Here is a 26,124-nt window from a genome sequence, read left to right on the forward strand (position 1 = left end):
TTTATTTCTTAAGTTTGGTATTAAATTAGAGAAATTTCATAGGATAACCTTTTAAAGTTTTTGTCATTTTTTTTTGAGAATTATTTTGTGACAAAAATTTAAAAAATGTTATTTGAAAGAATTGTCCGGTTATATTATCTATGAAAAAATAAGTTATTATAAAAAATAAAAAGAATTTTAAATTATCCATGAAAAGTAAAATTATTATCGAAAAATTAAAAGAATGCTAAATTATCCAAGAAAAGTAAATTATTAATAGAAAATAAAAAGAAGAGGAAAAGCGAGAGTGTACGTGGCTTGTTAATTGGCTCACAAGTCATATCACTGTCGAAAAACGTACAAGGCAGATTATGTGGTCATCTTCTATCCTCGTCCCTCACTCTCTCTCCTTCTGATATGTCAAACTCCTCCGATCCAACCATTTTTTATTGAGAAATTTACATTGGAGGACACATTTTGACTTTCTAATTACACTAAAGAACACATCCCACTTGCAACACACATTTGTCTTACCGTTTGTCCATTATACCCTTGAAAGCTTTTTCTCTCTCGTTACCTTCTTGTTGTAACTAAGCAGATTTTTTTTTTTTAAAAACAAAATCATTAACTGATAAAATTCTAACTTCCCCAATTCTCACAAATCACAATCTCTAATCCGCTTAAATAACAATATCTATCGTTAATGGAAAGCTACATCCCTAAACCCCACCGACGGAACCACTCTCCCTCTCTCGTTGAGCTCCAGCAAAAGGCTTGAACCAATCATCATCTCGTTTAGCTCAGACAGAGGGCTCTGTTCTTCACCACGAGCAACCACTGGCGCCATACACACTTTTAATTCTCTTAGAGCCGCTGCAATTCCTCTTAGAACCTCTGCAAATCTGCAAAGACACAAACCCTGCAACTCTAGCCGTAGATCGTGCAATGATTGGTATGAGACAAAGTTTCAAACTTTTTCCTATTCATGTTCTTATTGATGGTGATTTGTTCCCTTTTCGTTTGTTAATTTTTGAAGCAGTTGGAACAACAATTGGAGTATGAGTGTGTATTCTCGTCCCAATTTCTCTTCTATGCAAGTCATCATATATACAATAGATTTAGTTTTCTTCTCAGGTTCACTCCGTGTAAAGAATCAGTACACAAAGGTATCTGTTTATGTCTCTTCCGTCTTGCATTCGGAAATACTCTTATCCTGTGTTTTTTTAAAACATTTTATTTCTTTGTCTCAAGACCTACCTTTATGGTTATCTGTTGAAAAGCCATCTACCTCTGAAATTGAATTAGATGAAGATGGTGTTTGGAACATTGCTGAGGAAAAGGATAAGAGCTTCATTGCTAACTGTTTATGCTTTTGATATCTCATTATTCATAAGGTTGACATTTTGTTTGGCATATATGTTTTGTCACACAAACACAAATCACCACCAAATAATTGTCCATTGTACAGATCCACGCACGTCTATCTATCCATATGTATATTTTATCCATATGCATATGTTCATGCATATCTGTCCACAAATAACCGTTCATGATTACCCGTCCACACTCATACGCATGTACTCCTACATGTTTATATGTCCACATGTAGCCGTCCACGCTTATCTTCTCTCTATAAATATTTTTCAAATATGAACTATTTACAAACTAAATATATATGTTACCAAATAATTCTTTTAACCAAACAGAAAAAAACTAAAAAATGAAAATAAAAGTTTTTTTTAACGTTTTTTCATCCATCTATATGTCCACATCTTTTCTATTAACTTATTTTTCTTCTATGTCCACACTTCTCTTGTCCATGTATTGTTTTTCTATGTCCATAATTTTCTGTCCACATTAAAATATATAAAAAATATATATGAAAATAGATGGTAAAATGTAGAGAAAAAGAAATTACAATTTATAGTAGTAATTATTTTTGCTTTATATGTCTTAGACTTTGAAAAAAACAAATAAACATAAAATGGAATGAAAAATAATAACTGTTAACTTATTTTTCTTCTATGTCCACAATTTTCTGTCCACACTTATCGTATCCATGTTTTTTTCTATGTCCACAATTGTCTGTCCACATTTCTCGTGTCCACGTATTTTTATATAATTGTTAAAATATATAAAAAATATATATATGAAAATAGATGTTAAAATGTAGAGAAAAAGAAATTACAATTTATAGTAGTAATTATTTTTGCTTTATATGTCTTAAACTTTGGAGAAAAAAACAAAAAAACATAAAATGGAGTGAAAAATAATCATTGTTAACGTATTTTTCTTCTATGTCCACAATTTTCTGTCCACACTTATCGTGTCCATGTATTTTTTTTTCTATGTCCACAATTGTCTGTCCACATTTCTCGTGTCCACGTATTTTTATATAATTATTAAAATCTATAAAAAATATATATGAAAATGGATGTTAAAATGTAGAGAAAAAGAAATTATAATTTATAGTATTAATTATTTTTGCTTTATATGTCTTAAACTTTGGAAAAAGAACAAATAAACATAAAATGGAATGAAAAATAATAATAATATAAATAAAATAACTAACTAACTCAATTGTTGTTGAATTGTACGTTGATTTTTACGTCTTCAAACCGTTTAAACCTTTAATTTTAACTGCAACCAAACATAAATCTAGTTAGCTTTCGGATGCCTCTTTAAAAATAATATTCTTCAGCTTATTCAAAGGAAAGGTCATTTCTGTCCAAAATAAAACAACTGTACACATAAAGTGTGTCAACTAGACAATGTGTCTCCAAGCGTAAACATAAGACATAATGTGTCTCTCTATGTAAGTCTCTCTTTTTTATTCTTCTAATTGTTTTTATTTTTCTAAAAAATCTCACTTTCGTTATCCGTTTACAATTTCGACCAAGAAGCGTCTTCTAAGTGACAGGCTAGCATGCAAAGATTCATATAACAAGTGTAAATACATATATAAATAATTATCCAAAATATTTAGAGTATTTGAAATAATATTTTTTGCTTGAGAAAATTGAACCTTGAGCTCTCTGTTTTTTTGGTGTAGAAACAGAGTTTCAAACATGGTGGGCGGTATTGTTGGGAGTAACATGGCAGCGACTGAAGCGAGGAGGTTTCTAAGTTCGAATTTTGGCAACAGTTTCAGCAGAATCCACAGATGGGATTTTCACGATCGGTCCCAGATCGCAATCCCTAGGGCTCAATCTTCCTCTTCTCCTCCACCTCCGTCTCCATCCTCCGACAAGAACCGCCGCGAAAAGAAGCCCAGAAACCGACCCGTCACCACAGCTACAAAGGAAGGCGAAGAGACGGCTGCGAAGAAACTCGATGTCGCACCTCCTCCTCCGCCTCCGCAGACTCAGTCTCCGTCTCCGCCGCCGCTGAAACTCGACGATGTGAATCCCGTGGGTTTGGGACGGCGATCGCGGCAGCTCTTCGACGAGGTGTGGCGGAAGTTCTCCGGCTTGGGTCAGATTTCGAGGACGAACAGACCCGATGAGCAGGACGCTCTCGACAGTCTTCTCATTAGAGAAGGGCCTATGTGCGAGTTCGCTGTCCCCGGCGCTCAAAACGTCACCGTTTTAGTCGTTGGAGCTACTAGCCGAATCGGCCGTATCGTCGTCCGTAAACTCATGCTCCGTGGCTACACCGTCAAGGTTCAATTTAACATTTAAATAAATAAAATACTGATTCGTATAATACTCTTTCTGTTTTATAATAAATGATGTTTTAGAAGATTTTTATTGTTTCAATATAGATGATGTTTTGATATTTTTATGTTATTTTTAACTTTATTGAAAACTGTGTACAATTAAATGTTGTAGTCATTTATGTAATTGGTTGAATGATTTTTTTAAAACTACTTTTTAAAGAAAAGTAAATTTCTTAATTTTAATATCATCTATTATAAAAAGGAGGGAGTATAAAGTATTGGTGTTACTGTTTATAGGCGTTGGTGAGGAAAATGGATGAGGAAGTGATAAGTATGTTACCAAGATCGGTAGATATTGTGGTGGGAGATGTGGGAGAACCGTCAACGCTTAAGTCTGCGGTGGAAAGCTGCAGCAAGATCATTTACTGCGCCACTGCTCGGTCTACTATCACTGCTGACCTCGTCCGTGTTGATCATTTGGGTGTTTATAACCTCACCAAGGCTTTTCAGGTATATATGATTGACTAAACAATTAGTTGGTTTTGTTTTTTTGAGAAGAGAGAGTAATCATTCATGTGTATGTTTTTTGTTTGAGTGCTTTGCAGGATTACAATAATAGACTGGCGCAGCTGAGAGCTGGTAAAAGCAGCAAAAGCAAGCTTTTGATTGCGAAGTTCAAGTCAGCTGAGGCGCTTGACGGTTGGGAAGTTCGTCAAGGGACTTACTTTCAGGATACAACTGCTTCTAAATATGATGGTGGGATGGATGCTAAGTTTGAGTTCACCGAATCTGAGAGAGCTGAGTTTTCAGGTACACACTACTCACTCTTACGATAGTTAGGCGATGCAAAAGTTTATTCTTTTGAGGTGTACGGTGGTTTAACCGGGTTTTCAAATGCAGGTTATGTTTTCACCCGAGGAGGATATGTTGAGTTGTCTAAGAAACTCTCACTTCCACTAGGTTCCACTCTTGACAGGTATTAACCGTCCTTATTCTCATCTTATTCTGTGAAATGATTGGATCATGGAAAAGTAGAGAAAGGGGATAGATAGCATTAGCTTCTTTTGTGTGCTTATTTTTTTATATCAATAGGTACGAAGGCTTAGTTCTTTCTGTTGGTGGGAACGGAAGATCATATGTTGTAATCCTTGAAGCTGGTCCATCGTCAGATATGTCTCAGAGCAAACTCTATTTCGCAAGGATTACTACCAAAGCTGGATTTTGTAGGGTATGGAAAGCATCATGTGTCTTGCTCTCTTGCTCATTATTGGCATGCTACCCCTTTTTAAGCTACTTCTCTCGCTAAAACTTTGGTTCTTTGGGCAGGTAAGGGTACCATTTTCAGCTTTCCGTCCGGTTAATCCAGAAGATCCACCGCTAGATCCGTTTCTCGTTCATACATTGACAATACGTTTTGAGCCTAAAAGACAGGTTTGCTTCTCTTTTTGGATGATTCAGCACTTGTTTTTGGGGTTTGATCATTGCTATCCAAATACTTTCATTCCTTGCTATCCAAATACTTTCATTCCTTGTGTGTGAATTTAGCAATGTATTGGGTTCTTTTTTATCTCTTTCAGAGACCAGTTGATGGTGTTGCTGGCGCACAACAAGATCTAAGAAGCTTTAGCCTTGTATTCGAGTACATCAAAGCTTTGCCTGTAAGTAGTACTCCAACTTAATCCTTCTTGATGAACTTCAACGGTTGGAAGACAGGAGAGGTATCAACTTTCTGCTTTTTTTCTGTAGGCGGGTCAAGAAACCGACTTTATTTTGGTTTCATGTACTGGTTCTGGAGTAGAGCCCAACAGAAGGGAGCAAGTGCTAAAGGCTAAGAGGGTGAGTCTAGTCTTTTTGTCTGAAACACAGGGTTTTTGAGCGAGTGGGTAAGTATGTTCTCACATCTCTTGCTCTTTCTCTCACTGTCCGCTAAATTTGTCAGGCTGGCGAAGATTCATTGAGAAGATCAGGTCTTGGATACACCATTATTCGTCCCGGTCCCTTGAAGGTAACTCTTCTTTGAGTTTTAGCCAATGTATATGTCTATGGATTGACTTATATATATATACAAATTTTCTGATACAGGAGGAGCCAGGCGGTCAACGAGCTCTGATATTTGATCAGGGAAACAGAATATCTCAGGTTAGTTTCACTCACAAGACTCACAACACAAGTCACTACGCTGTGTCCCAGTGAACTCACTCAACTCTCAAATTCGCAATTTATCTAATCATTTTACAGGGCATCAGTTGCGCGGATGTGGCTGATATTTGTGTCAAGTCACTGCACGATTCAACAGCGAGAAACAAAAGCTTTGATGTGAGTTGCAATTTATAAAAAGCAGCTGAAAATATGATTCAACTATTGACTCATAAGAAGAAACCAAAACTAAGAAACACTCGGTCTATGGCCTATAAACCAAAGAAATAGCAACAATGGATATCTCTCATACTTTTGTTTTTACTTGCAGGTTTGCCATGAATACGTGGCTGAGCAAGGAATAGAGCTCTACGAGCTGGTAAGGAATAAACCATAAGAGGAACACTTACAGTTGCCACTTTTACATTATAATCTGACAAAGTTACTTGTTTCTCTCTCTTTCTCTCTATGTATTGCTTTCAGGTGGCTCATTTGCCAGACAAGGCGAACAACTATCTGACTCCTGCTCTATCTGTACTTGAGAAGAACACGTGATACAAAGTGTCCCTCGCAATCCAGAAGCGAAAAAAAAGAATCCCTGATTCCATTTTGTCTCTTGTAATCCATCTCAACCTCTGATAAATATATACGTACTTGTATAATCTGTACAGACAAGAATCTATTCTTCCTTGGTACCTATCTATCTCCTGTGACATTGTTGTCTCTTATATTCAGCTTTTGAGTTTGTGTAATACAAGAAAAGGGCGCGAAACTCTGTTTTCTATTACACAACCCTCCCTCATCATAAAAATGAGTCATTTATACAGTTAAAAAGCGTCCATCTTCGCTCATGTTATAAGCAAACATGACATAATTTCAGATTGTCTCATAATTCCGTCGTATCCAGATCATTGCGAGAGTCGAAAAATCGGGGACGTACTTGTATAATCATTGACGTCTTCTCCTGAGCTTTCTTTTGACTCTGTCTCATCTTCCTGACGTGGCAACACGTGTCTGTTGGGAATAATGGATGAGGCCCATTAGATTGAGGAATGGGCTTTACTGTGTTAAATGGGTTATTTAATTGTGACCGGGTATGGCTCGGATCCGACCCGACACGGAACTGAAAAAACACAAGCGAAATACAGAGAGAGAGAGAGAGGCGGCGTTAAACAGCGAAGAGAAGGAAAGGGAGAAGACGAAGAAGAGAGGAGGAGAAGGATGAACAAGAAGGAGATATTCAAGCTAGCAAAGGGTTTCAGGGGAAGAGCGAAGAACTGCATAAGAATCGCGAGGGAGAGAGTGGAGAAAGCTCTTCAGTACTCTTACAGAGACAGGCGCAACAAGAAACGTGAGATGAGAGGTCTCTGGATCGAGCGTATCAACGCTGGCTCCCGTCAGCACGGTGTACGTTCTTCTTTTGCATTCCCCCAAAATTCTGATTAGTGTTTCGCCTGATTGCTTCCGTTGACTGCTAGATTCCTTTGATTAGATTATAAATTGAGACTTTTGAAATCAAACTTATTTTAGGGTTTATGATCTTTAGTTTTTGTAAAGTTGAGTGTTTGATTACTGTCTTCGTCTACCTCACAAGTTGTAGTTTGGTTTCTGAACAGAACTCTGTGTAGTTTGTTGATCTCTTGTTGCTGTATTCTCATTATTTTTATGGTTCTCTGTGTTTGCATCCACGTAGTAGAAATAGAACTTATTGTGTATAAGTAAGGGCATTTCAGATTTTGCTTGTTTTGCACTATCTTCGCTTGGGTTTTGATCTCTGAATCTAAATGGAGATTAAGGATGTGAATGTGTTAGGTCGATGATGCTCAAAGAAGTGAATCATTTCGTATTGGTGATATGACCAATACTTTTCTTGTCAATTGTTTCAAACGCACTGAGACCTTGGCTCCTAAGAAACATATTCATCTAACTCGATTACCTTGTTTCAGCTTTGTCCTTAAAATTTTCTCCCTTTTTGACTTCTGTTTACTTCTAGTCTTGGTTCTGTTGTTTAATGACTGTATATCTCTCTTTTGCATCTGTTTTAATATATGTGGATCAGTACCCTGTTTCTGGTGAAGAAATTTTTGGGAATCTTAACGTTTAAAGCATGAAACAGGTGAATTACGGTAACTTTATCCACGGACTGATGAAGGAGAACATCCAGCTGAACCGTAAAGTCCTCTCTGAGTTATCTATGCACGAGCCTTACAGCTTCAAAGCACTCGTTGACGTCTCCCGCAACTCCTTCCCTGGAAACAAGAACGTTGTCCAAGCTCCTCGTAAACTAGACATTTCTTCTATTAATGCCTAGTTATGATATGAACAAGTTACTTTCATCTCTCCCTTCTTGTTCTCTTTCAAATGGGACACATACCCATTTAGTTTTTTGGTCTGAATCACATGTACGCCGGTTTGGTGATAACTATTAAACTTTCGCAAATCTTGAGAGAATGCATTTCTGTCTTCTTGTTTATTAGTTTCAGAAATGAAACCTTAGTCACCTAAGTAGTTATAGACCTAACCCCTAGCAACACAACCATGTGCGCTTTCATCACATGAGTGCTCTTTGCGGAAGAAACAAGTACCGGAACCGTGAATCAAAAGGAACAACACCGCATTTGCTACCCCACCGTTGTCTCCGGTGAATACACTGCTCAACAAATGCGGCGTGGGGAGGAGGCAAGTGTCTTGAAATCCACAGAACAACCAACTTCCCCCTGGGGCTCACTCCCACAATCAACGTTCTTCTAAATGTCTCATTTGATATGGGCCAAGGAAAGCATTTATAACAATCAAGAAATTTGATCTAAGTGGTCCATAGCATCTCCATCAATTAAATATCTTTAAAAAAATTGTTAAAATAATTCAAGCAATTTATAGTTAGCAAATAATTTCATAAAATTCATACAATAGTTTTTTCAAAAAATTTGATTTAATTTTTTTTTTGCTTTTTATATCATTTTCTAATTATAAGAACTGTTTTCAGATACTTTATGTTTTTATGTTTATATTTTATTTATAAATATTGTTGATAATAAAAATTATATTAAACATAATTATATTTACTTATAGTACATTCTACACATAAAACTTGTAAATGAAAAAAACAACTAACTGATTATTATTGGTGTAGTAGTACACTTTAATGTTTTTTTTTTTTTTTTTGCTAAAATTTGGTGGTAGTACACTTTAATGTTGTTTTCTAAAACGAAAAATTATCCATTATTTTTCTTCTTCTAAATTTTACTTTATTGATGTATATTTTATTACTATTTATTTTTGTACCATTCATTTTTAAGAGTAAAATGAGAGGTAAACAAAAATATGTTTTTATATTTAGCTTTATAGTTTCCATACATTCGATAAAAATCAAATACTATATAATTTCCTAAATAAACACTTCATATGTGTGGTTTGTTTTATAAACTCCGAAATTAGATATTTCATCCAATAGCACCCCTTAAATAAGAAACAACAAAAAAAAATAGAATTCTTTCTCAACCCATTACATTATCTATTTTTCATTATATTTTTCTGTTAAAACTTATTTCCAAAAATATCATTTACTAATGAAAAAGTAGAAAAAATCCTCCATTTGTGCATGTTTTCTTTTTGTTCTTTTACGGAAAAAGGAAGAAGAAGAAGGAGAAAGACAAATAATGTGGCTACCGAAAACAGATGCGACATGTAAAGGAACATTAAGTGGTTCAGTTGCTGTTGCAATAGACAAAGACAAAACTAGCCAAAATGCTATCAAATGGACAATGGAGAATCTTACTTCTCGTGGCCAAACTCTTGCTCTTATTCATGTCGCTCCCAAATCTCAATCTTCTTCAGGTTCATTAAGGAATGCTTTCAATCCTTCATTTTTTTGCTCAATGATTCTTATGAGTGAGTTTAGTTTTTTTTTCTACTTGCAGACATAGAAGACGGAACAATGCATATGCAGCAAATGGATAAACAAACAAAAGATCTCTTTGTATCTTTCCACTGTTATTGCAGCCGTAAAGAAGTAAATAATAATTGAAATCTAGAGCTTGTTAATTAAAATCGGTTTGATTCTTTTGTTAAAAGCTTAAAATTTATAAACTATCTTTTAATATATATGTGCAGATACATTGTCTGGATGTTTTGCTTGAAGATGCAGACAAAGTCAAAGCGATAGTTGAATACGTTACAGTTTCTGCCATCGAGAATTTAGTACTTGGTGCTCCATCAAGGAGTAGCTTTATGAGGTAATAAAAAAAAATTGATCATTAGGGTTTAGATTTATTGATTGCGTGCAGCAGAAGATTAACCAGAATTAGGTTTTGATACTCAAACAGAAGATTCAAAACGGATTTACCAACGAGTGTGTCCAAGGCAGCTCCAGATTTCTGCAATGTTTACGTCATTTCCAAAGGCAAAATCTCTTCCTTACGAAGCTCCTCTCGTCCTGCTCCTTACAAATCAACAGTTCTCAGCGATTTTGAAAATCAGGAAACTGCTGCCTCTGAGAAAAAACACAAACCAGGTGACTGTTTCAATCTTGAGGATAAATGTTTCTTGGTTTCTTGCGTTTCAAGCAACTCAACACACGTTCATCTTTCTTGTTTTCAACAGCTAACACTACCCCAATAACTAGGGCACGAAGATCAGTTGATTCAGATGGTCCAAGGTAAATGTTGTGTTACATTACTCATCGAGTATGATTACTTTAAAAAATCTCCCAAATCTTGGTTTCGATGTTTTTGTGTAGACCAGGGTTTGTGAAACTGCCACAAGGAAATATGAAAATGATAGGAGACTTCTCAGATTCAGGGTCCGAGTTCTCATTCATAAGTGCTTCACAACAAGGATCAGAAAACTCCTTTATCAGCTCGGGGACGCCGACTAGTGGAGATAGGTGTTCTTTTACCTACGATCTACCAGACTCAGCAAGAACCTCAAGAATGTCAACTAGCTCAGAGCAGAGCATTGGGTCACATAGATTAGGGATCAAGTTTACGGATCTAGGTTTTCTCAATAACTCTTCAACGGCTTCTGAAGAGAGTGGAAGAACTTCTTGCTCTTACTCATCTCAGAGCTTGGATGATGTTGAAGCTCAAATGAGGAGACTGCGTTTAGAGCTAAAACAAACCATGGATATGTATAGTTCAGCTTGCAGAGAAGCTTTAACCGCAAGGCAAGAGGTAATTATTATACTCATTTTTCTAAAAATCAATATAGGCGGCAGCAACTCGTTTCTAACCGAAACGATTTTCTTAAAATCTGGTTTATCTGGCTCAAATCGGTTTAAACTGATTTAAATCGGTTGAAAATCGATCTAAATTAATCTACATTTGTTAAATTGATTAATAGCGTTTGTACAAATTCACAAATTTATCTAATTTGTTTTATTTTATATATCTAATTTTGATAATTCATCAAATAAATTTTATAATTAAACTTCAAAACTAAATTATCTTATATAAATGTAAAATATATTTAATAAATCAATAATTCTTTAGCATATAGGAGGAGGCTTGGGCTCCGACTAATCTGCCTCGTACAAATTGTTTAGTTAATGCCTAACAATTTCTTGAACATCGATTATACATTACATTACTTCCTTATTGGTTTCTCAAGTGGTTGTTTTCATCAAAACCAAACTGACATCTTCATTGTTTTAGGCGACAGAGCTGAAAAATCTGAGGTCAGAAGAGGGAAGAAGAATGGAAGAACTAAAGATGACAGAGGAGACAGCAATTTCAATGATTGAAAATGAGAAGGCAAAGGCCAAAACAGCCATGGAAGCTGCTGAGGCTGCAAACAGGCTTGCGGAAGCTGAGGCAAAGAGAAGACTAACCGCAGAGATGAAGGCACTGAAAGAAAGCGATTCTCCCACTCGGTATACCATGGTTCGGTACAGGAAGTACACTGTTCATGAAATCGAAGAAGGAACTGATAATTTTGCAGAGTCAAGAAAAGTGGGAGAAGGAGGGTATGGGCCTGTGTATAGAGGTCATCTTGATCACACAAGTGTTGCTGTTAAGGTCTTACGTCCTGACGCTGCTCAAGGAAGATCACAGTTTCAAAAAGAGGTAAGAACTGCAATCACAAAGAGGGTTTTTGTAGTATAAGGTTCGGTTCCTTTTAGTTAACTTGTGTCGCAAGAAGACTTGTTAATTGAGAAAGTTTGAACTTCATGTGTGTTTACTTGTGTCACAAGAAAGTTTTGTTGAGTGAAGTATTAGGTTTTGTTAACTTTAGTTTACTTGTATTACAAGAAAGTCTTGTTGAGTGAGAAAGTTTGAAACTTCATGTGTGTTTTGCCACACAGGTTGAAGTACTAAGTTGCATAAGGCATCCAAACATGGTGCTTCTCTTAGGAGCCTGTCCAGAATATGGCATCCTCGTCTACGAATACATGGCCAAAGGAAGCTTAGACGACCGTCTCTTCAGACGTGGAAACACACCACCGATATCATGGCAACTGCGTTTCAGAATCGCTGCAGAGATAGCTACAGGTCTCCTCTTCTTACACCAGACCAAACCAGAACCAATTGTCCACAGAGACTTGAAGCCAGGAAACGTTCTTCTCGACCACAACTACGTCAGCAAGATCAGCGACGTAGGGCTAGCGAGACTCGTCCCCGCGGTAGCAGAGAACGTGACTCAGTACAGAGTCACATCAGCTGCGGGAACGTTCTGTTACATCGACCCTGAGTATCAACAAACAGGAATGTTGGGTGTGAAGTCTGATGTTTATTCGCTAGGGATCATGCTTTTGCAGCTTTTGACTGCGAAACAGCCAATGGGTTTGGCTTATTATGTGGAACAGGCCATTGAAGAAGGGAAGCTGAAAGATATGCTAGATCCTGCGGTACCAGACTGGCCGTTAGAGGAAGCAATGTCTCTTGCTAAGTTGTCGTTACAATGTGCTGAGTTGAGGAGAAAAGATAGGCCTGATCTTGGTAAAGAAGTGATGCCTGAGCTTAATAGACTAAGAGAGTTGGGTGCAGAGAGTCTTGAGAGTGTGTTTTATGCTGGACATGGACCGTTTTCACATTCTAGCCAAGTCTCTTATACATCGGTAAGAAAATTGCTTTTAATTTAAGAAAAGAATTCACCAGATTATTATATTTCTCTATGGTGTTTGAGATTTTGTTTTTTGTGTGTGGGGTATTGCAGGAAGGTAGGAGTGCTCCTTCTATATCGAATCCAGGATCTTATATATCAAACCCATAGTGTTGAGAACAGTGAAGGAATCTGGTAAGGTATGGCACACTCTTGTTACATTATCTGAACCTTGTTGAGATAAGCACTCATGATTATTTTTTTTTTTGATCAAAAGCACTCATGATTGAGATTTTGATTTACAGGAGAAAAATGTCAGTATAAGAAAGCCAAGAGCAATGTATATATTCAGGAAAAGAAAAACTGCTTCTTTGAGCTGTAGAAGAGAGGTGTTTGAGATTTAAAGCCAATATTTTTTTTTTTTTTGTGTTTTCGATTAAGAAACAATATTTATATACATGGATCATAATTTATTAGGCAATTCTCTCAGACAATTATTTTTAAGTTTTTATCATAAAAATAGCTCTAAAAAAAGAAAATGACTAAAATAGATTTTTTTTATTCTAAAATTTTAATTTTTTTTTTTTAGTTTGAAACTCTATCCCTAAAACCCACTCCTTAACTCTAAACTTTAAGTTTATATTAGTTAACCCTAGAATCAAAATGTATTTTTACTTTTTAATAAATTTATTTTTGTCATTTTTGTTCATTAAAAACTATTTTTGTGACACAAACTTTGAAAAAATATTCTAAAAAATTCCTCTAATTTATTCAGAAGACAGTAAATATCTGTTGCATACTGGATAGTGGATTTCACTCACTCGAATAACATAAGCTAGCCAGCTACACTTACACGGTGTAAACCATAGGCATTAGACAGAATCATGTTAGGTTAATCATTTATTAAGAAACTTATTTCGTAATATTAGTGGGCCTGAGCCCAATAAAAGGTCCACGAAGAAAACATTACCCACGGCTGAAATAGTCCCTCTATTATCATCTTTTCATCTCCATCTCCAACCTACGAGCTGGTGCATAGAGTTTCCCAGATAAGAGAATCAATTTCTAATAAGTTTCTCCAAAGAAGATGAAGCAACCTACGTTTCCCAACGCGGCGGCGGAGGAAACCAAATCAGAGCAAAACCAGACCGCACCAAAGCAGAAATCGAAGAAATTCCCTACTGCAGCCGAGCTAATCTCACACTACCAGAAGCAAGGGGGACTCGAACCAGCGGAAGCCTCGGTTAAGGTCATCGAAGACCTGCAAAACGCGCTCGTCCGAGTCGCTTCGTCCTCGAAGAACGCCTCCAGCAAGAGCAAGCTTCTAGCTGACGGGAGGAAAATCGACGCCATTAGTGGAAGGCTTGCAGTTGTCGACGCCAAGTTGGAGACGAAGCCTGGATACGTCGAGACTTTCGCGTTAGGGTTAGCTTCCGGTGCGGCGCTTAACGGAATTAGCGCCGTCTGGCCTCACGTTACTAGAGGGATCGGTCAGGTTTGGTCCGCCGTTAAGAGTGGGACAGATCCGTCAGCTGCCTCTTAAAATGAATATTCTCTCCAATGTGATTTGGTTACTTGGTGTTGTATTAGCTAACTTCAGTTTTTTTCACTGTTGGAACAAAAAAAATCTGATAAAAAGTTAGTTTTTTGTTATCTTCTTTGTTTACTGTTGTGCTTAGTGAAATCTGCAAATAAGAAAGAGTTAATTGAAAAAATCAGTATTTGAGGCAAATCTTTACCCTTTGATCGCATTAGGCGGTCTTGTGTGAATGCTTGAAGCTGAACTTGGGGACAATGGTCGCTTTGGAGATCTGTGCTTGTGTGAAGGAATCGGAGACGAATTTGGAGTGGCAGCAACAGTTTGAAGCTGTTGTTTCCGCCAGGATGTCATATCTTCAACACTCCTTGATTACAAGAAGCATTGCCTTTGTTTATTTGTTGATCTCTCTCTCTCTCTCTCTCTCTGTTGAGTTTCATCTGTGGATTTTGCCCTCAAGCTTTGTTTGATGAATCCTACTTAGATTTCTTTCCACGCATTTGGATCTTCCTTCTTCTTCGAACTAATTACATTTGTATTCTCTGGATTACTACTCTTGTCTGTACCTTTCATTTTTTTCTTGGTTCCGCCTAGGATTCACTTGGGATGTCACTTTCTCACTGATCCTTTTGTTGAGAGAGGTACACCATCTCCATCAGATTTCCTCTTTCTCTATCAGAGCATGTCTCTTCCCTCTTCTTTGAAGCGCAATTGCTCAAACTGCTGTTGTTCTGTCTTTTTCTTGCCAAACATGTATGGTCTCTTCACTGGTATGATGACCTCTCTTTCTTCTTGCATCTTTCACAAGATGATGCTGGCAGCATTGGACACAAATCCACATTTCCTCAGAATTTCTCAGACCAATAACGAGTGTCTTTCAGCAATGATATGAACAAAGTGAAAGCATCTGTAACCTGAAGAAGAAAATGGATGGAGGAAATATCAACTTGAAGTGGAAACCCAATAGGTGAAATTGGATTACACTCAGTTTAAGAACGATACGTGAGGGAGATGTAAAAGTAACCATTGTTCATTGCGCTGGTTAAGACGCCCTACTAGTGTAGAGGGATCAGAATCGTCATTCTCCTCCGCTGGCTCAAGAGCGCTCCACTTGAGGAGACTTTACTCGACACTTTTCTCCTCTCAGTTTAAAACAATCGGACTGCAAAGCCAAAATTTCCGGCGACGGGGATTAAAGTTGCTTATGTACAGAGGAATGAGAAGCAATTTTGAAATTCTTAATTTTGTTACCTTTATTCCGGGAACAAGAAACTCTTTAAATGGGCCTATATTCATCTATTAGGCCGTCCATAAATGGGCTTCTTTAGCGGGAAACCCACCGACCTTATTTTTTACCCCCCCCTGCCCCTGTGGGAAAGAGAAATAATTTCTTTTAAATAAAACAGAAAAAAAAAAAAAAATCTCCTCTTTCTGGTTCGGTTCTCGCGTTCTGCAAACTCCTCCGTCGATTTCAGGTGAGTGATTTGATTAGGGTTTTGAGTTCTAACTCATGCTTCTGCTTCGATTTTTTTTGTCATTCTGGGTTTCTGTTGCGTCTCTGTACGGGTAATTACGCTTCGCAGCTATGGATTATATGCTGATTAATAGGGTATACACTATAGATCTACTATGCCTCCTTCTCGAAAAACATCTAGGTTATGTAATTACTCTTATTGTTTGCTTGATTTTTGAGGCCTATCTCTGTGATATCTGATTGATTTTATAGGGAAAGAATTAAAGGTTAGCCGATTGATCTTTTGATGTTTATTGATCTGAGCATGTTGAAGTTGATATTTTTGGAAACTCTTTATTGATTTTGATTATGTTATACCTCTCCATTTGCTAACTGCCTAGCTTTTACTTATCATTGTTTTAACAAGTCACTGACTTTTCTAAGTTTCAGACATTCTGTGCCTCAAAGTCTTCGTCTAATTCGGATTTTTTTTTATTTCTAATATATATGTTGTGTGGTAATGTGTTCTTACTAGGAGCTGAGAGATGTCGGCATATGACAATGTTATTGGTGGGAAGTTAAAGCTAAAAGGGAAGGCTTTAGATGTGAAAGCTGGTGGAGTCAAGAAGAAGAAGAAACAAAAGAAACAAGAAGAACAAGCTCTTAAAATTACTGATCATCATGAACTCATAGAAGGTACACATGACCCGCTTCTTTCCACAAGTTTTGTATAAGCCTTGAGCTGTTTCTTGACATTCAATCGTATGTTGTGTATTGGCGTTTTGCTTATAGGAGAAAACACCGAAGCTTTAGGTAATTTGATTGATGGAGAAGAAGATGAAGCGGGTATGAGTGAATTGGCGAAATACGACGATGATCAGTTAACGCCTGCAGAGAGAAGGTACATAGAGCAGAAGCAGAGACTTGATGTGCAGAAACTGGCTAAGGAAGCGAACAAGTCTCACCGTAATAGGATTGAGGATTTCAATCAGTACCTGGCTAACATGAGCGAGCACTACGATATCCCTAAAGTCGGACCTGGTTAATCTTATTCTTCATTGCCTTTCTGTCATTGTTGAATAACTTATGTTGGATCTATATTGTGTTCTCTTAACATTTCAATTGTGTGATCTCCACTCTCTTTATGAAAAAAAGAAAACACACATTGGAATCTTTTATCCAATCCTTTGAACCATTAGAGGCCTATTGAGTTTGAGTACACAGGTCTATATTATTTTTGTCTATACCAACAAAGAATTGGAATGAGGCAACATAACAACAACACACTATTTTTCTTTGGCACAAAAACTAGATTCGTGGCCTCATCATCTTACCCAGTTACTTCCTCCAAGGCTTGGATTCCATAAGCCAGTCATACAACAACTTCAATTTGGCAACAAGTGTATCTTCACCCTTAGCTGGATCTTCAAGCTTCTGAAACTTCAGTGTTCTCAAAGACTGACTGCATTCCATAAACTTCAGAGTGTTGCTAAAAAAAAAAAAAGACTGCATTCCATATATTACCGTGGCTGTCAGAAAAGCTGTTCCCAATTTAAGGAACAGAATGTGGAAGCATCCAGCTATAACTTACAGCATGCAAGTCACCACCTACGGAATAGAACAATTCGAATTCAGTTTATCAAGGATTTAGAAATTAACAAAATAACATGCGCAGTAAACACGATACCTAATAATCTAATATATTGGGGCAGGAACTCCCAAGGACAATCTTTGTCAAGAGCTGGAACAGACACCCCACGAAGCATGTATACATGAAACATCACCACTCACCAGATTGCTTTGTAATACTCTTTAGAATCCTCTGTTATACTAACAAAAAGATATCAATAATAGTGCGAAGCTAGAGCTTGAATGAAGTACAGAACCCGTAACAATCTAACTGTCGTTGAAACAGAGAAAGAGAGATCGTAGCCAGTGAACAAAGAAGAGTGGCCACGTCGGAATGACAAAGAGTTGTCAAAAAGAAGTAAGAGATCCTGTACTTCGCATCACATCCTACACAAGCCACATGCAACACGTGACAATTAATTAACAGTTGGGACGAAAATAACAAAGCTTCTTTTGAGTTTACTTCGTCCCACATCGGTTACTGAAGATATGTTCGCTTTAATTCGATGTGTATATAAAGCACGTAGTATACAACGTTCAATTCATACCTTTCTCGGCCTTTTGGCTAAGATCAAGTGTAGTATCTGTTCTTATCAGTTTAATATCTGATATATGGTCCATCGGGCCACACGATATTAACTTTATTTTTTAAGGGAGAAAGTCCATTAAGATAGCTTGCTATCTGGATTTTTCATGAGTCGTCCATGCGTTGCACTACAGCACGGACCTGGCTTAACCCGCCAATAAAAGTTCAATAAATTTCTGAAATCATCTGTCGTGGGCTCAGCTCACGTAACTGAAGTGTCTAGATTCGAAACTTGTTGGGGTTTCTTAACTCATTAACCAAACGGACATTTGTATTAGAACCGAAGTCTAACCGGCAAATCAAACCTGTGCTTTTGCGGTCTTTAGTTTTACATAATCGAGTGTATGTTCAAATAGAGTGTGCTTTTGCTTGATTTGAGTGTGGTTTCATCATTACAGATTAGGATACAGAGCTCAATCTTTTGTTTCTGCGAAACTATCTGCGTTTGATATCCAGAAGCCACACAAGTTTTTGGTTGTGTATCACTGTGTCATCCTCATAACTCTATAATTCTCATACCTCTTCTACGATCAATGCACAAGTCATAAACCCAGAAGTGTTGTTGATATGATGATCACTTTGCACTGTTTGGAAGATACTTGCAGTCACATGATCTACAAAGTAAAAACTTTTTTTTATGTGAAGGGTACCTGTGGATCCATTGGAGTGGCAAATATCACAGGTTACAGCATGTAACATCATTACACTCTTAGCTAATACTGTCGGAGCAGCTGAATCCGTTTTGCGAGTTACACCAACGGGCCATGACAAGAGGCTATTTGTTAAGGCAAGTTTCATCTATCCAGTCTCTCCGTTATTACAGTAGCAGAGATAGTTCTCTTAGACCACATGTGTTATCCGAGTGCCTGCCTGCCTGCATGGCAAAAGTATAAAACTAAAGCATTTACTTATTATGTTTAAGACCATTGACTAACATTCTGCAAAATTCTGAACATTGTGTGTAGTTATTCAATAACAAGAAAAATGACGATGTTTTCAGGTTCTATGTATTGTCAAATTTCTAAACTGGATTTGTGTGAACTAGGAATGTTTCTTCTTGGCAGCTCTGAGACGAATAATACCGGGTGTGACCATTGCTTATGCAAGTAACCACCATATAATAGTTTTCAGTTGTTAAGACTATATATTGTAGTATTTGACAAAAGATGAAGGAAACGAAGCAATTTAACAAAACTTTTGGACATTCATTCAGTATATTCATCTTCTTCCTCCTCGTATTGAAATGTATGTAAACCAGTCGGATAACCTGGTTCTGACTGTTATCTCTTCTGTCTGAAACAGGACTATGTTTGTTCTGTCTCTACATGCTCTGTCAGAATTCTCTGTCTACAGGAAACGCTGTACCGAAACGAACAAACCGAGAGATTTTGGAACGAAAAGCACCTTCAGAGCTCTGAACATCTGACTCACAAATCACAATCTGTCTTAAAAGTGTTTTCTTCTTCTTTTTTCTTATCTTTCCAACTTTCCCATGTTCATATAGCTTTTGATAGTTATATTAATATAGTTTTTAGTTGTAGACATAGTTTTTGGACTTTTTTTTTATTTTTATAAAAGATAGTTTTTGGTAATACAATGTTTTATTTCATTTATCGTTTGATATAGATAACAAAATTCATGTTGGAGTTGCTGTAGATAATACTCGTAAGGTGTAGCCATGGGCATTCGGGTTTTCGGTTCGAGTCGGTTTATTTAGTTTTTGGGTTATTCGAGTTGGGATATTTAGAAACCGTTTAGGAACCGGACATTTTTGGATTAGTTCGGTTCGGATAATATCGGGTTCGGATCAGGTTTTTTATTTTTTTTTTAATACAAAGTGGAACCGTATTACAAATAATTTGGGTTGGTTCGGGTTTAAAGCCCAAAAAAATAAACGCAATCCCGAAAACCTGAGTTAAACCCGAATAAATATTCTGATAGCTCAGATTTCTTTTTATATTTGCTATTTATAAATTATATTTTATATATATGAAAATTAAAACTAATTAATATTTTTAATATATTCAAAATATTGAGGTATTCGTTTGGTTCTCAGTTCGGTTCCGGTTTTTGAGATTTAAAAATCTAGGAACCGTTCGGGTTTTTGTAGTTGTTGGTTTTGTTTTTTTTCGGTTTGGTTCTGTTTCGGTTTACAAATTTTGGATAATATGTCCATGACTAAGGTATAAAGAAATAATTATGGTTAACTAAGACTATCTTCAACCCATCTTTATTTCTATCTCTATATTTTTTTTTCTAAAATAGAAAAGTTTTACTATAAAGGTGAAATGGCTCTGATGTATGCTTTTATAATAGAGTTTTTCTATTTATAGGAGAAAATATAGAGATATATTATTTCCACTTCCAAATATAGAGCTAAAAATCAAGTACCTAAAAAAAATAAAAAATTTATAGTTAATCAGCAAAACCGGAGTGTATCGGTTTACAAAAGTACCAAACCGAATCCGGCCAATCCCCTTAACTCTTTGCTGCCTCCGCCACAAGCAGGGTTTAATTCGTACCAATCCAAAACCCTCCGCCGTTTCCTTCGTCTCCTCTCTCACTTTCCCGGCGGTTTTCGCTTTCAAAGTCGCAAACTTTCTCTTCGATAAGTTCTCAATTTATCAAAGAAACCCGTTTCATGGTTAAGATCTTGGCGCGGAGGGTAAGATGCTATGGAGATGCAACTGGGTAAAGCAGAGGAGGAAACTCATCAACACGCTCAGCTTCTCCTCGCTTCACACTCACTTCTCATCAAAACCAAACCAAATCAGCAACCTTTCTCGACACCGAGCTGCTCCCAACCCGCCACTCACCCACGACGACGTCTACTCTCGTTTACGAGAATCCTCCCCCGATCTAAAAACCTTAACTTTCTTCCTCAGCTGCGCGAAGCAGAGCAACTACTTCCACGATGACCGAGCTTTTGATCACATGGTTAGTGTCGTCGAGAGACTAACTCATCGACACAAGAGCATCAATCAAGTCATAGAAGCTTTGATACTATCAGGCTGCGTAATAAAGCCTCGAGTTTTATTGCTGCTGCTTGAAATCTTCTGGCGCGGGCACGTGTACGATAAGGCTATAGAGGTTTATAAAGGCATGAGCACCTTTGGTTACGTGCCTAACACACGTGCCATGAATATGATGATGGATGTTCTTTTCAAGTACAATCTGGTTGATCGAGCTTTGGAGGTTTTCGAAGGGATCCGTGTTAGGAACTTCTTTAGTTTCGACATTGCGTTGAGCCACTTGTGTAGTAGAAAGGATTTGGATCTGGTTAGGGTTAAGATGGTTTTGAAGATGATGATTAGAGAAGGGTTTTATCCTAACGGAGAGAGGTTTGGGCAGGTTCTTGGAGTGTTTTGTAGAAGTGGATGCGTTGCTGAAGGGTTTCAAGTGGTTGGGTTGATGATATGTAGTGGAGTCTCTGTGTCTGTTAATGTATGGAGCATGTTGGTTAATGGTTTTTTTCGTTCGGGTGAGCCGCGTAAGGCGGTTGATCTGTTTAACAAGATGGGTTGTTCCCCGAATCTAGTGACGTATACTAGTTTGATCAAAGGGTTTATGGATTATGGAATGGTTGATGAAGCGTTTAGTGTGGTGAGAATAGTGCAATCCAAAGGGTTGGCTGCAGATATTGTTCTTGTGAATGTGATGATACATACGTTTACTAGACTCGGGAGATTCGAAGAAGCTCGTAACGTTTTTCTTCATAGTTTGAAGAAAGGGGCGGATCAGTATACTTTTGCTACGATTCTCTCTAGTCTATGTTTGTCTAGGGACTTCGATCTCGGTATCACGATTGGTACTGAAACAGAGTTGGATCTTGTGATGGGAAACTCGCTCATGAACTATCTCTGCAAGGTCGGTAACACTTTGGCCGCGTTGAAAGTGTTCCGCAACATGTCTAACAGAGACTTAGCTCTGGATTGTTATACGTACACTGGCTTTCTCACTGCGCTTTGTCAAGGAGAAGCATATGGCCATGCCCTGAACATGTACGACGAGATCGTAAAGAGGAAGGGCATCCGGATCGATGCTCATTTTCATACCGTGATGATTGACAGTCTTGTAGAGCTTGGTGAATACGGTAGCGCGATGCGTTTGTTTAACCGTTGTGTCTTGGAGAAACGTGAGTTGGATGTTGTGTCGTATACGGTTGCGATTAAGGGACTTGTGCGTGGGAGGAGGATGGAGGAAGCTTGTTCTCTCTTGGAGAAAATGAAAGACGATGGGGTTATGCCGAATGCACGGACTTATAGGACTGTTATCTCTGGTTTGTGCGGGGAGAAGGACAAGGATAGGTTGAGAAAGGTTTTAAGTGAGTGCATTGAGGAAGGAGTGGAGTTGGATCCTAACACTAAGTTTAAAGTGGTGTCTCTCTTATCTCGATATCCAAGAGATTGTTCTGAGTTTAGATCGGTTTTTGAGAAATGGAGGGAGAACGTTGGTGTTTCTGATTCATACGATGAGTTAGCTGTTTCTGCTGGGTGAGTTGTATAATGTATATTCAATCAGCGCTGTAATTCTTTTGTTCATTATAGAATGAAAATCTAATTTCAAAATCTTGTTTTATTACAAGATCTTACTAGATATTCTCATACCAAAGTCATTAGTCTCTTAGGGCTTCAATTTGTTGTTACATAAAAGTGTTAGTTAACTTGAGAGACAATACTTCCAATGAGCTACCAACCCAGGATGATCCCATTACCTTCTCGTAAAACAGAAATATATACAAGATCTTGATAAAAAAGGGTAAAGAATATTACATTAAAAAGAGGGAAATGCTACAAGCATACAACAACTACTCTTATTCGAATTACTTTTTACATTTCGGGACAAATAAAGAAACAAACATGGTTGTCTGTATGGCAGTCTATGCAATTTGGTTCGGTCGTCACATAATAGTCCATGTATGATCTGATCTTCAAATAGTGCAGTTTCACCCTTCCTCGTCCTCGGAGTGATACTCAGTACTTGAACTAGTCTCGATCTTAGTCTCCATCAATCGAGGTTGTACACCTATAAATCACAAGGACAAAAACAATATTGTCAACGAGAATAAAGACACAGTTCTACAAAACCTTCATCGATCTACTTTAAACTACATCAAACTTTAAATAAAAACTTTACAATTGCAATGGGATCTCATCGGAACAAAGTACGAACCTTTGAGGAAATAATCAGAGGAAGGCCATCCGTGAGTCGAATTGGTGGAGAGAGTTTCTTCATCAGTTAACGGGTTAGCCAGCTTCGCAACGAGCTGAGCGACCCCATGAGTCTGGGATCCAGATCCTGGAGGCGGGACGTAATAGGAAGCACCTGGAACAAACGGGAGCCAATCAGGTGCAGCTCGGCGTACGAATATCCGGTGAACAGCGTCTTCTAGCTTCTGTATTAAGGGATCCGACGGCGAGGCGGTGTCGGTTTCGTGTAGATCGCCGCGACGGTCGGAGGATTGAGATCGGAAGGAAAGGAGGTGTGATGAAGGGAGGAGAGAGGATGCAGATGCGGTGAGTCGGACTTTAGAGAGAGAGATCGAAAGGGAACGAGCCATCTAGAGACAGAAGTAGATAGGTTTGGTTTGTGTTGTGTTTCAAAGCTGTAATTAAAAGATGAGATGAGTTTGGTTTTGGAGATAAAAGGATAAGCTCATTTCTTCCCCTTTTTATCGACAAAATTTTAAATTCTTTTTTAGATATTTTAATTTTTTAATTGTATTACCTACGATGTGATAATGTTTCTTTGATTTACTTTTATGTTGTAGTCTCCCAGCCGACTTCTAATCGCTGAAATTAGGACAAACTATGGCTTGAGTTTATTTCTAGGGGCGTTTAATTAAGACACGTTCAACTGATTTTAAGATTCTTTTTCTTTTTTTAAAAGGTGCTGTTCAATTCGCCATGTTAGGTACAGTGTGTGAATTGCTGTCGATGTTTTGCATCTGAAGATATATTTCTAAATTCTCAGTGGTATATAATTATATCTACACTTTTTATAAAGGGATATTTTGAGTCGCGAAAAGATATTTTGACTCCCAATTAGATATTTTCGTGTTTTTTTGGCATAAAGATAGAGAAAAGATATTTGTGAGGTAACTCTTTTTCAAAAAAAAAAAAAAACTAGAACTCTAAATACTTATTTGATTATGAGATTTCAGATCCTGATGCAAAAACAGCGTTACGTAAATCACTTTTCTCATCAACCAGCTGAAGAAATTAGTTGAATCTAAAATGTTTTTTTACACGCAAAGGATAATGAAGAACGACGGACGATACTCATACAACATGTGACATGGTCGATGCGTATATAAATTATAAAAAAGCATGTGGGTCGACAGAGAAACAATACAATCATATGATACGTGGCAAAACTGCGTTGTTCAGTCACCGATCGAATAAACACACACACAAACAACATGAGAGCTGAAAGTGACGACGTACTTAAAGTTCATTAGTACCCTCCGACTGCTGCTGATTCGTCTCTCCGCCGGAAACGCTCCTCTTCACCTTTTCTTTCACCGCTTCAGCTGCATCACACGCCACCTCTGCCGCTGATCTGGCAGCTTCCTCCACCGTATCTTTACTATGCTCGAAGCTCCTTGTGACCGCCTCTTTCATCTTTTCTCCCGTTCCCATATCTGCTGCATCATCCTTTCCTCTAAAACTACACAAATGTAAAGAAAAGAACGAGAGCTAAATAAAAGTTTATCAACAGCTTGAATTAGTATCTTCTAAGATCTATAATATTTTATTACTCTATGTTAGGAGGAAAAAAGCGGGAGTGACCACGACCTAAAGTCTCTTTGAGTTTCGACCAATAATCATTACCAGACCGTTTGATTCTATATAGCCAAACCGTAGCCGTTTTATCTTCCGGCGGCACTGCTTCACTTGAAACATTCACAGAGAGTACAAAAAAGAAGATCACGGAACATAGACATAGCAGATGAAAAACTTGTACGTGCTTTACTTTCCCTGCCATGTTATTTACGTTTTGAGGGTTCTCTATTTTCTCTCCGTTTCTAAATAATTGAGGTAAAGTGAAGTTAAAGGAGGGATAAAAGCTGGGGAAGAGAAATGTTTACGAAAGTTATTGGTTTGTCAGGCGAGTCGGCGACCTAAGAAAGAAGACGTGGTGGACACACGTGTACGACGCGTGAACCAGAAAGCGACGAAAATTATGAACGTGAAGGAGGTGGCTCATGTAACACTGTGACGCGGACACGTGGTGTCTGTGACATCGACACTTCAAGTTTTTAACGTTTTTTTTCATGTCTGACTCAAGCCTTACCGGTTTATCATCAGACACCGTGACGATGTGTTCGAAAATATATATAATCATGAAAGAATTTTTTTTTTTATGGAGAAAGGGCTTTTTTTTTTATAATCATGAAAGTTCATTTGGTCCGTTTTAAGTTATTGTGATAGGAAAGATGTTAAATGACGAGACCTAGTATTTCAACACATCATTTTCATTCGATTATTAGATAAACTAAACTTTTAACAAAGCATCAAGACAAGTAATCACGTCTCTGTGGTTATTCCTAGCTTAGTTTATTATAATCAAGAGACCGACTCAAAATTCGTACGTTAATATTTCTTACGTTACTTCGTAATTAAAAAAAAACATATAAAGAGGGGAAAATATCGAAAATAAAATGCTTGAGAGAACAAAAGTCAAAATCTGGAGCTGAACATTTGAGAGTCTAAGTATCGAAACAAATGTTGAATTTTGATCACATAAAAACTTGATGATGAAAAAAAGACTGGCCAAACATCAGCTTGATGGTCGAATCGTGAGAGGTAAAAATCGAACGGAAAATTTCGAAAAACGAGGTAGTCGAAGAATTGATCGTGAGTGAACTATGAGTTGAATAAGTTGTTCGATCATAGTTAGAAGATGTCTTAGATTAATCAGACGGATGTTTTGGAAGCATAACATTTTTGAAAGCACGATATTTCAAAAGCTCGACGGTTTAGAAGCACAACGTTCTAAATCATAAAGTAATCCGTAAAACTTCGTATCAGCGGAATATTAATTCAGAGACAACATAAGTTGGAAACAAGACATGATTTAAGCAGGACATAAAGTAAACACGACAG

The 26,124-nt window shown here is 37.4% G+C and overlaps 8 protein-coding genes, 1 long non-coding RNA gene and 1 other non-coding gene across 11 annotated transcripts; 7 read left to right on the plus strand and 3 right to left on the minus strand.

Moving 5' to 3' along the window:
* The first annotated feature begins 2,816 nt into the window (after positions 1-2,816).
* Positions 2,817-6,560, plus strand: LOC106346749 (protein HIGH CHLOROPHYLL FLUORESCENCE PHENOTYPE 173, chloroplastic). Its single transcript, XM_013786168.3, has 14 exons — positions 2,817-2,928; positions 3,032-3,641; positions 3,935-4,147; positions 4,243-4,447; positions 4,538-4,613; positions 4,730-4,865; positions 4,964-5,068; positions 5,215-5,295; positions 5,384-5,473; positions 5,577-5,642; positions 5,720-5,776; positions 5,876-5,953; positions 6,105-6,152; positions 6,257-6,560. The coding sequence occupies exons 2-14, from the start codon at positions 3,048-3,050 to the stop codon at positions 6,326-6,328; spliced, it is 1,821 nt and encodes a 606-aa protein (XP_013641622.1). The 5' UTR covers positions 2,817-2,928; positions 3,032-3,047; the 3' UTR covers positions 6,329-6,560.
* Positions 6,561-6,887: 327 nt separating this feature from the next.
* Positions 6,888-8,238, plus strand: LOC106346748 (50S ribosomal protein L20). The gene is made up of 2 exons (XM_013786167.3): positions 6,888-7,180; positions 7,890-8,238. The coding sequence occupies exons 1-2, from the start codon at positions 6,995-6,997 to the stop codon at positions 8,082-8,084; spliced, it is 381 nt and encodes a 126-aa protein (XP_013641621.1). The 5' UTR covers positions 6,888-6,994; the 3' UTR covers positions 8,085-8,238.
* A 750-nt stretch (positions 8,239-8,988) lies between these two features.
* Positions 8,989-13,251, plus strand: LOC106351356 (U-box domain-containing protein 35). Its single transcript, XM_013791167.3, has 10 exons — positions 8,989-9,610; positions 9,694-9,785; positions 9,887-10,008; positions 10,099-10,286; positions 10,376-10,430; positions 10,512-10,944; positions 11,425-11,835; positions 12,075-12,827; positions 12,926-13,011; positions 13,117-13,251. The coding sequence occupies exons 1-9, from the start codon at positions 9,433-9,435 to the stop codon at positions 12,980-12,982; spliced, it is 2,289 nt and encodes a 762-aa protein (XP_013646621.1). The 5' UTR covers positions 8,989-9,432; the 3' UTR covers positions 12,983-13,011; positions 13,117-13,251.
* A 539-nt stretch (positions 13,252-13,790) lies between these two features.
* On the plus strand, positions 13,791-14,464 carry LOC106351355. Its single transcript, XM_013791165.3, has one exon. The coding sequence runs from the start codon at positions 13,899-13,901 to the stop codon at positions 14,352-14,354; it is 456 nt and encodes a 151-aa protein (XP_013646619.1). The 5' UTR covers positions 13,791-13,898; the 3' UTR covers positions 14,355-14,464.
* Positions 14,465-15,711: 1,247 nt separating this feature from the next.
* LOC106351354 (protein FAM32A-like) lies at positions 15,712-16,984 on the plus strand. Of its 2 annotated transcripts, none has more exons than XM_013791163.3 (3): positions 15,712-15,823; positions 16,337-16,497; positions 16,594-16,984. In XM_013791163.3, the coding sequence occupies exons 2-3, from the start codon at positions 16,347-16,349 to the stop codon at positions 16,845-16,847; spliced, it is 405 nt and encodes a 134-aa protein (XP_013646617.1). In that variant the 5' UTR covers positions 15,712-15,823; positions 16,337-16,346; the 3' UTR covers positions 16,848-16,984. The 2 variants fall into 2 exon arrangements, with proteins under 2 accessions (XP_013646617.1, XP_013646618.1); XM_013791164.3 differs by having other exon boundaries at positions 15,750-15,823; positions 16,340-16,497.
* Positions 16,985-16,991: 7 nt separating this feature from the next.
* On the minus strand, positions 16,992-17,811 carry LOC111198567. The gene is made up of 3 exons (XR_002652542.2): positions 17,489-17,811; positions 17,326-17,409; positions 16,992-17,263 (listed from the first exon to the last, which is right to left on the minus strand). It is a non-coding gene; the product is annotated as an uncharacterized LOC111198567 (long non-coding RNA).
* A 163-nt stretch (positions 17,812-17,974) lies between these two features.
* On the plus strand, positions 17,975-18,171 carry LOC125576024. Its single transcript, XR_007314560.1, has one exon. It is a non-coding gene; the product is annotated as a U2 spliceosomal RNA (small nuclear RNA).
* A 2,148-nt stretch (positions 18,172-20,319) lies between these two features.
* Positions 20,320-22,594, plus strand: LOC106346746 (putative pentatricopeptide repeat-containing protein At1g16830). The gene has a single exon (XM_013786165.3). The coding sequence runs from the start codon at positions 20,687-20,689 to the stop codon at positions 22,511-22,513; it is 1,827 nt and encodes a 608-aa protein (XP_013641619.1). The 5' UTR covers positions 20,320-20,686; the 3' UTR covers positions 22,514-22,594.
* Positions 22,595-22,700: 106 nt separating this feature from the next.
* Positions 22,701-23,682, minus strand: LOC106346747. Its single transcript, XM_013786166.3, has 2 exons — positions 23,189-23,682; positions 22,701-23,041 (listed from the first exon to the last, which is right to left on the minus strand). The coding sequence occupies exons 1-2, from the start codon at positions 23,574-23,576 to the stop codon at positions 22,962-22,964; spliced, it is 468 nt and encodes a 155-aa protein (XP_013641620.1). The 5' UTR covers positions 23,577-23,682; the 3' UTR covers positions 22,701-22,961.
* Positions 23,683-24,220: 538 nt separating this feature from the next.
* BNAA06G11320D lies at positions 24,221-25,317 on the minus strand. The gene is made up of 2 exons (XM_013786163.3): positions 24,777-25,317; positions 24,221-24,685 (listed from the first exon to the last, which is right to left on the minus strand). The coding sequence occupies exons 1-2, from the start codon at positions 25,001-25,003 to the stop codon at positions 24,463-24,465; spliced, it is 450 nt and encodes a 149-aa protein (XP_013641617.1). The 5' UTR covers positions 25,004-25,317; the 3' UTR covers positions 24,221-24,462.
* Between the last annotated feature and the right edge of the window lie 807 nt (positions 25,318-26,124).

The sequence above is a fragment of the Brassica napus genome, chromosome A6 (genome assembly GCF_020379485.1).
Source record: "Brassica napus cultivar Da-Ae chromosome A6, Da-Ae, whole genome shotgun sequence".
Taxonomy (NCBI): domain Eukaryota; kingdom Viridiplantae; phylum Streptophyta; class Magnoliopsida; order Brassicales; family Brassicaceae; genus Brassica; species Brassica napus.

Bases quoted from the DNA above. Each gene is read 5' to 3' on its own strand.
- LOC106346749 (XM_013786168.3), top strand. From the start codon at position 3,048: ATGGTGGGCGGTATTGTTGGGAGTAACATGGCAGCGACTGAAGCGAGG. The intron at 4,866-4,963 runs GTATGGAAAGCA...TTCTTTGGGCAG, and splicing joins CCAAAGCTGGATTTTGTAGG to GTAAGGGTACCATTTTCAGC. The intron at 5,954-6,104 runs GTGAGTTGCAAT...TTTTACTTGCAG, and splicing joins CGAGAAACAAAAGCTTTGAT to GTTTGCCATGAATACGTGGC.
- LOC106346748 (XM_013786167.3), top strand. From the start codon at position 6,995: ATGAACAAGAAGGAGATATTCAAGCTAGCAAAGGGTTTCAGGGGAAGA. The intron at 7,181-7,889 runs GTACGTTCTTCT...AGCATGAAACAG, and splicing joins CTGGCTCCCGTCAGCACGGT to GTGAATTACGGTAACTTTAT.
- LOC106351356 (XM_013791167.3), top strand. From the start codon at position 9,433: ATGTGGCTACCGAAAACAGATGCGACATGTAAAGGAACATTAAGTGGT. The intron at 10,431-10,511 runs GTAAATGTTGTG...GTTTTTGTGTAG, and splicing joins GTTGATTCAGATGGTCCAAG to ACCAGGGTTTGTGAAACTGC. The intron at 10,945-11,424 runs GTAATTATTATA...TCATTGTTTTAG, and splicing joins CTTTAACCGCAAGGCAAGAG to GCGACAGAGCTGAAAAATCT.
- LOC106351355 (XM_013791165.3), top strand. From the start codon at position 13,899: ATGAAGCAACCTACGTTTCCCAACGCGGCGGCGGAGGAAACCAAATCA.
- LOC106351354 (XM_013791163.3), top strand. From the start codon at position 16,347: ATGTCGGCATATGACAATGTTATTGGTGGGAAGTTAAAGCTAAAAGGG. The intron at 16,498-16,593 runs GTACACATGACC...TTTTGCTTATAG, and splicing joins TCATCATGAACTCATAGAAG to GAGAAAACACCGAAGCTTTA.
- LOC106346746 (XM_013786165.3), top strand. From the start codon at position 20,687: ATGCTATGGAGATGCAACTGGGTAAAGCAGAGGAGGAAACTCATCAAC.
- LOC106346747 (XM_013786166.3), bottom strand. From the start codon at position 23,576: ATGGCTCGTTCCCTTTCGATCTCTCTCTCTAAAGTCCGACTCACCGCA. The intron at 23,042-23,188 runs GTTCGTACTTTG...TGTGATTTATAG, and splicing joins CTCTGATTATTTCCTCAAAG to GTGTACAACCTCGATTGATG.
- BNAA06G11320D (XM_013786163.3), bottom strand. From the start codon at position 25,003: ATGGCAGGGAAAGTAAAGCACGTACAAGTTTTTCATCTGCTATGTCTA. The intron at 24,686-24,776 runs GTAATAAAATAT...ACATTTGTGTAG, and splicing joins TTTTTTCCTCCTAACATAGA to TTTTAGAGGAAAGGATGATG.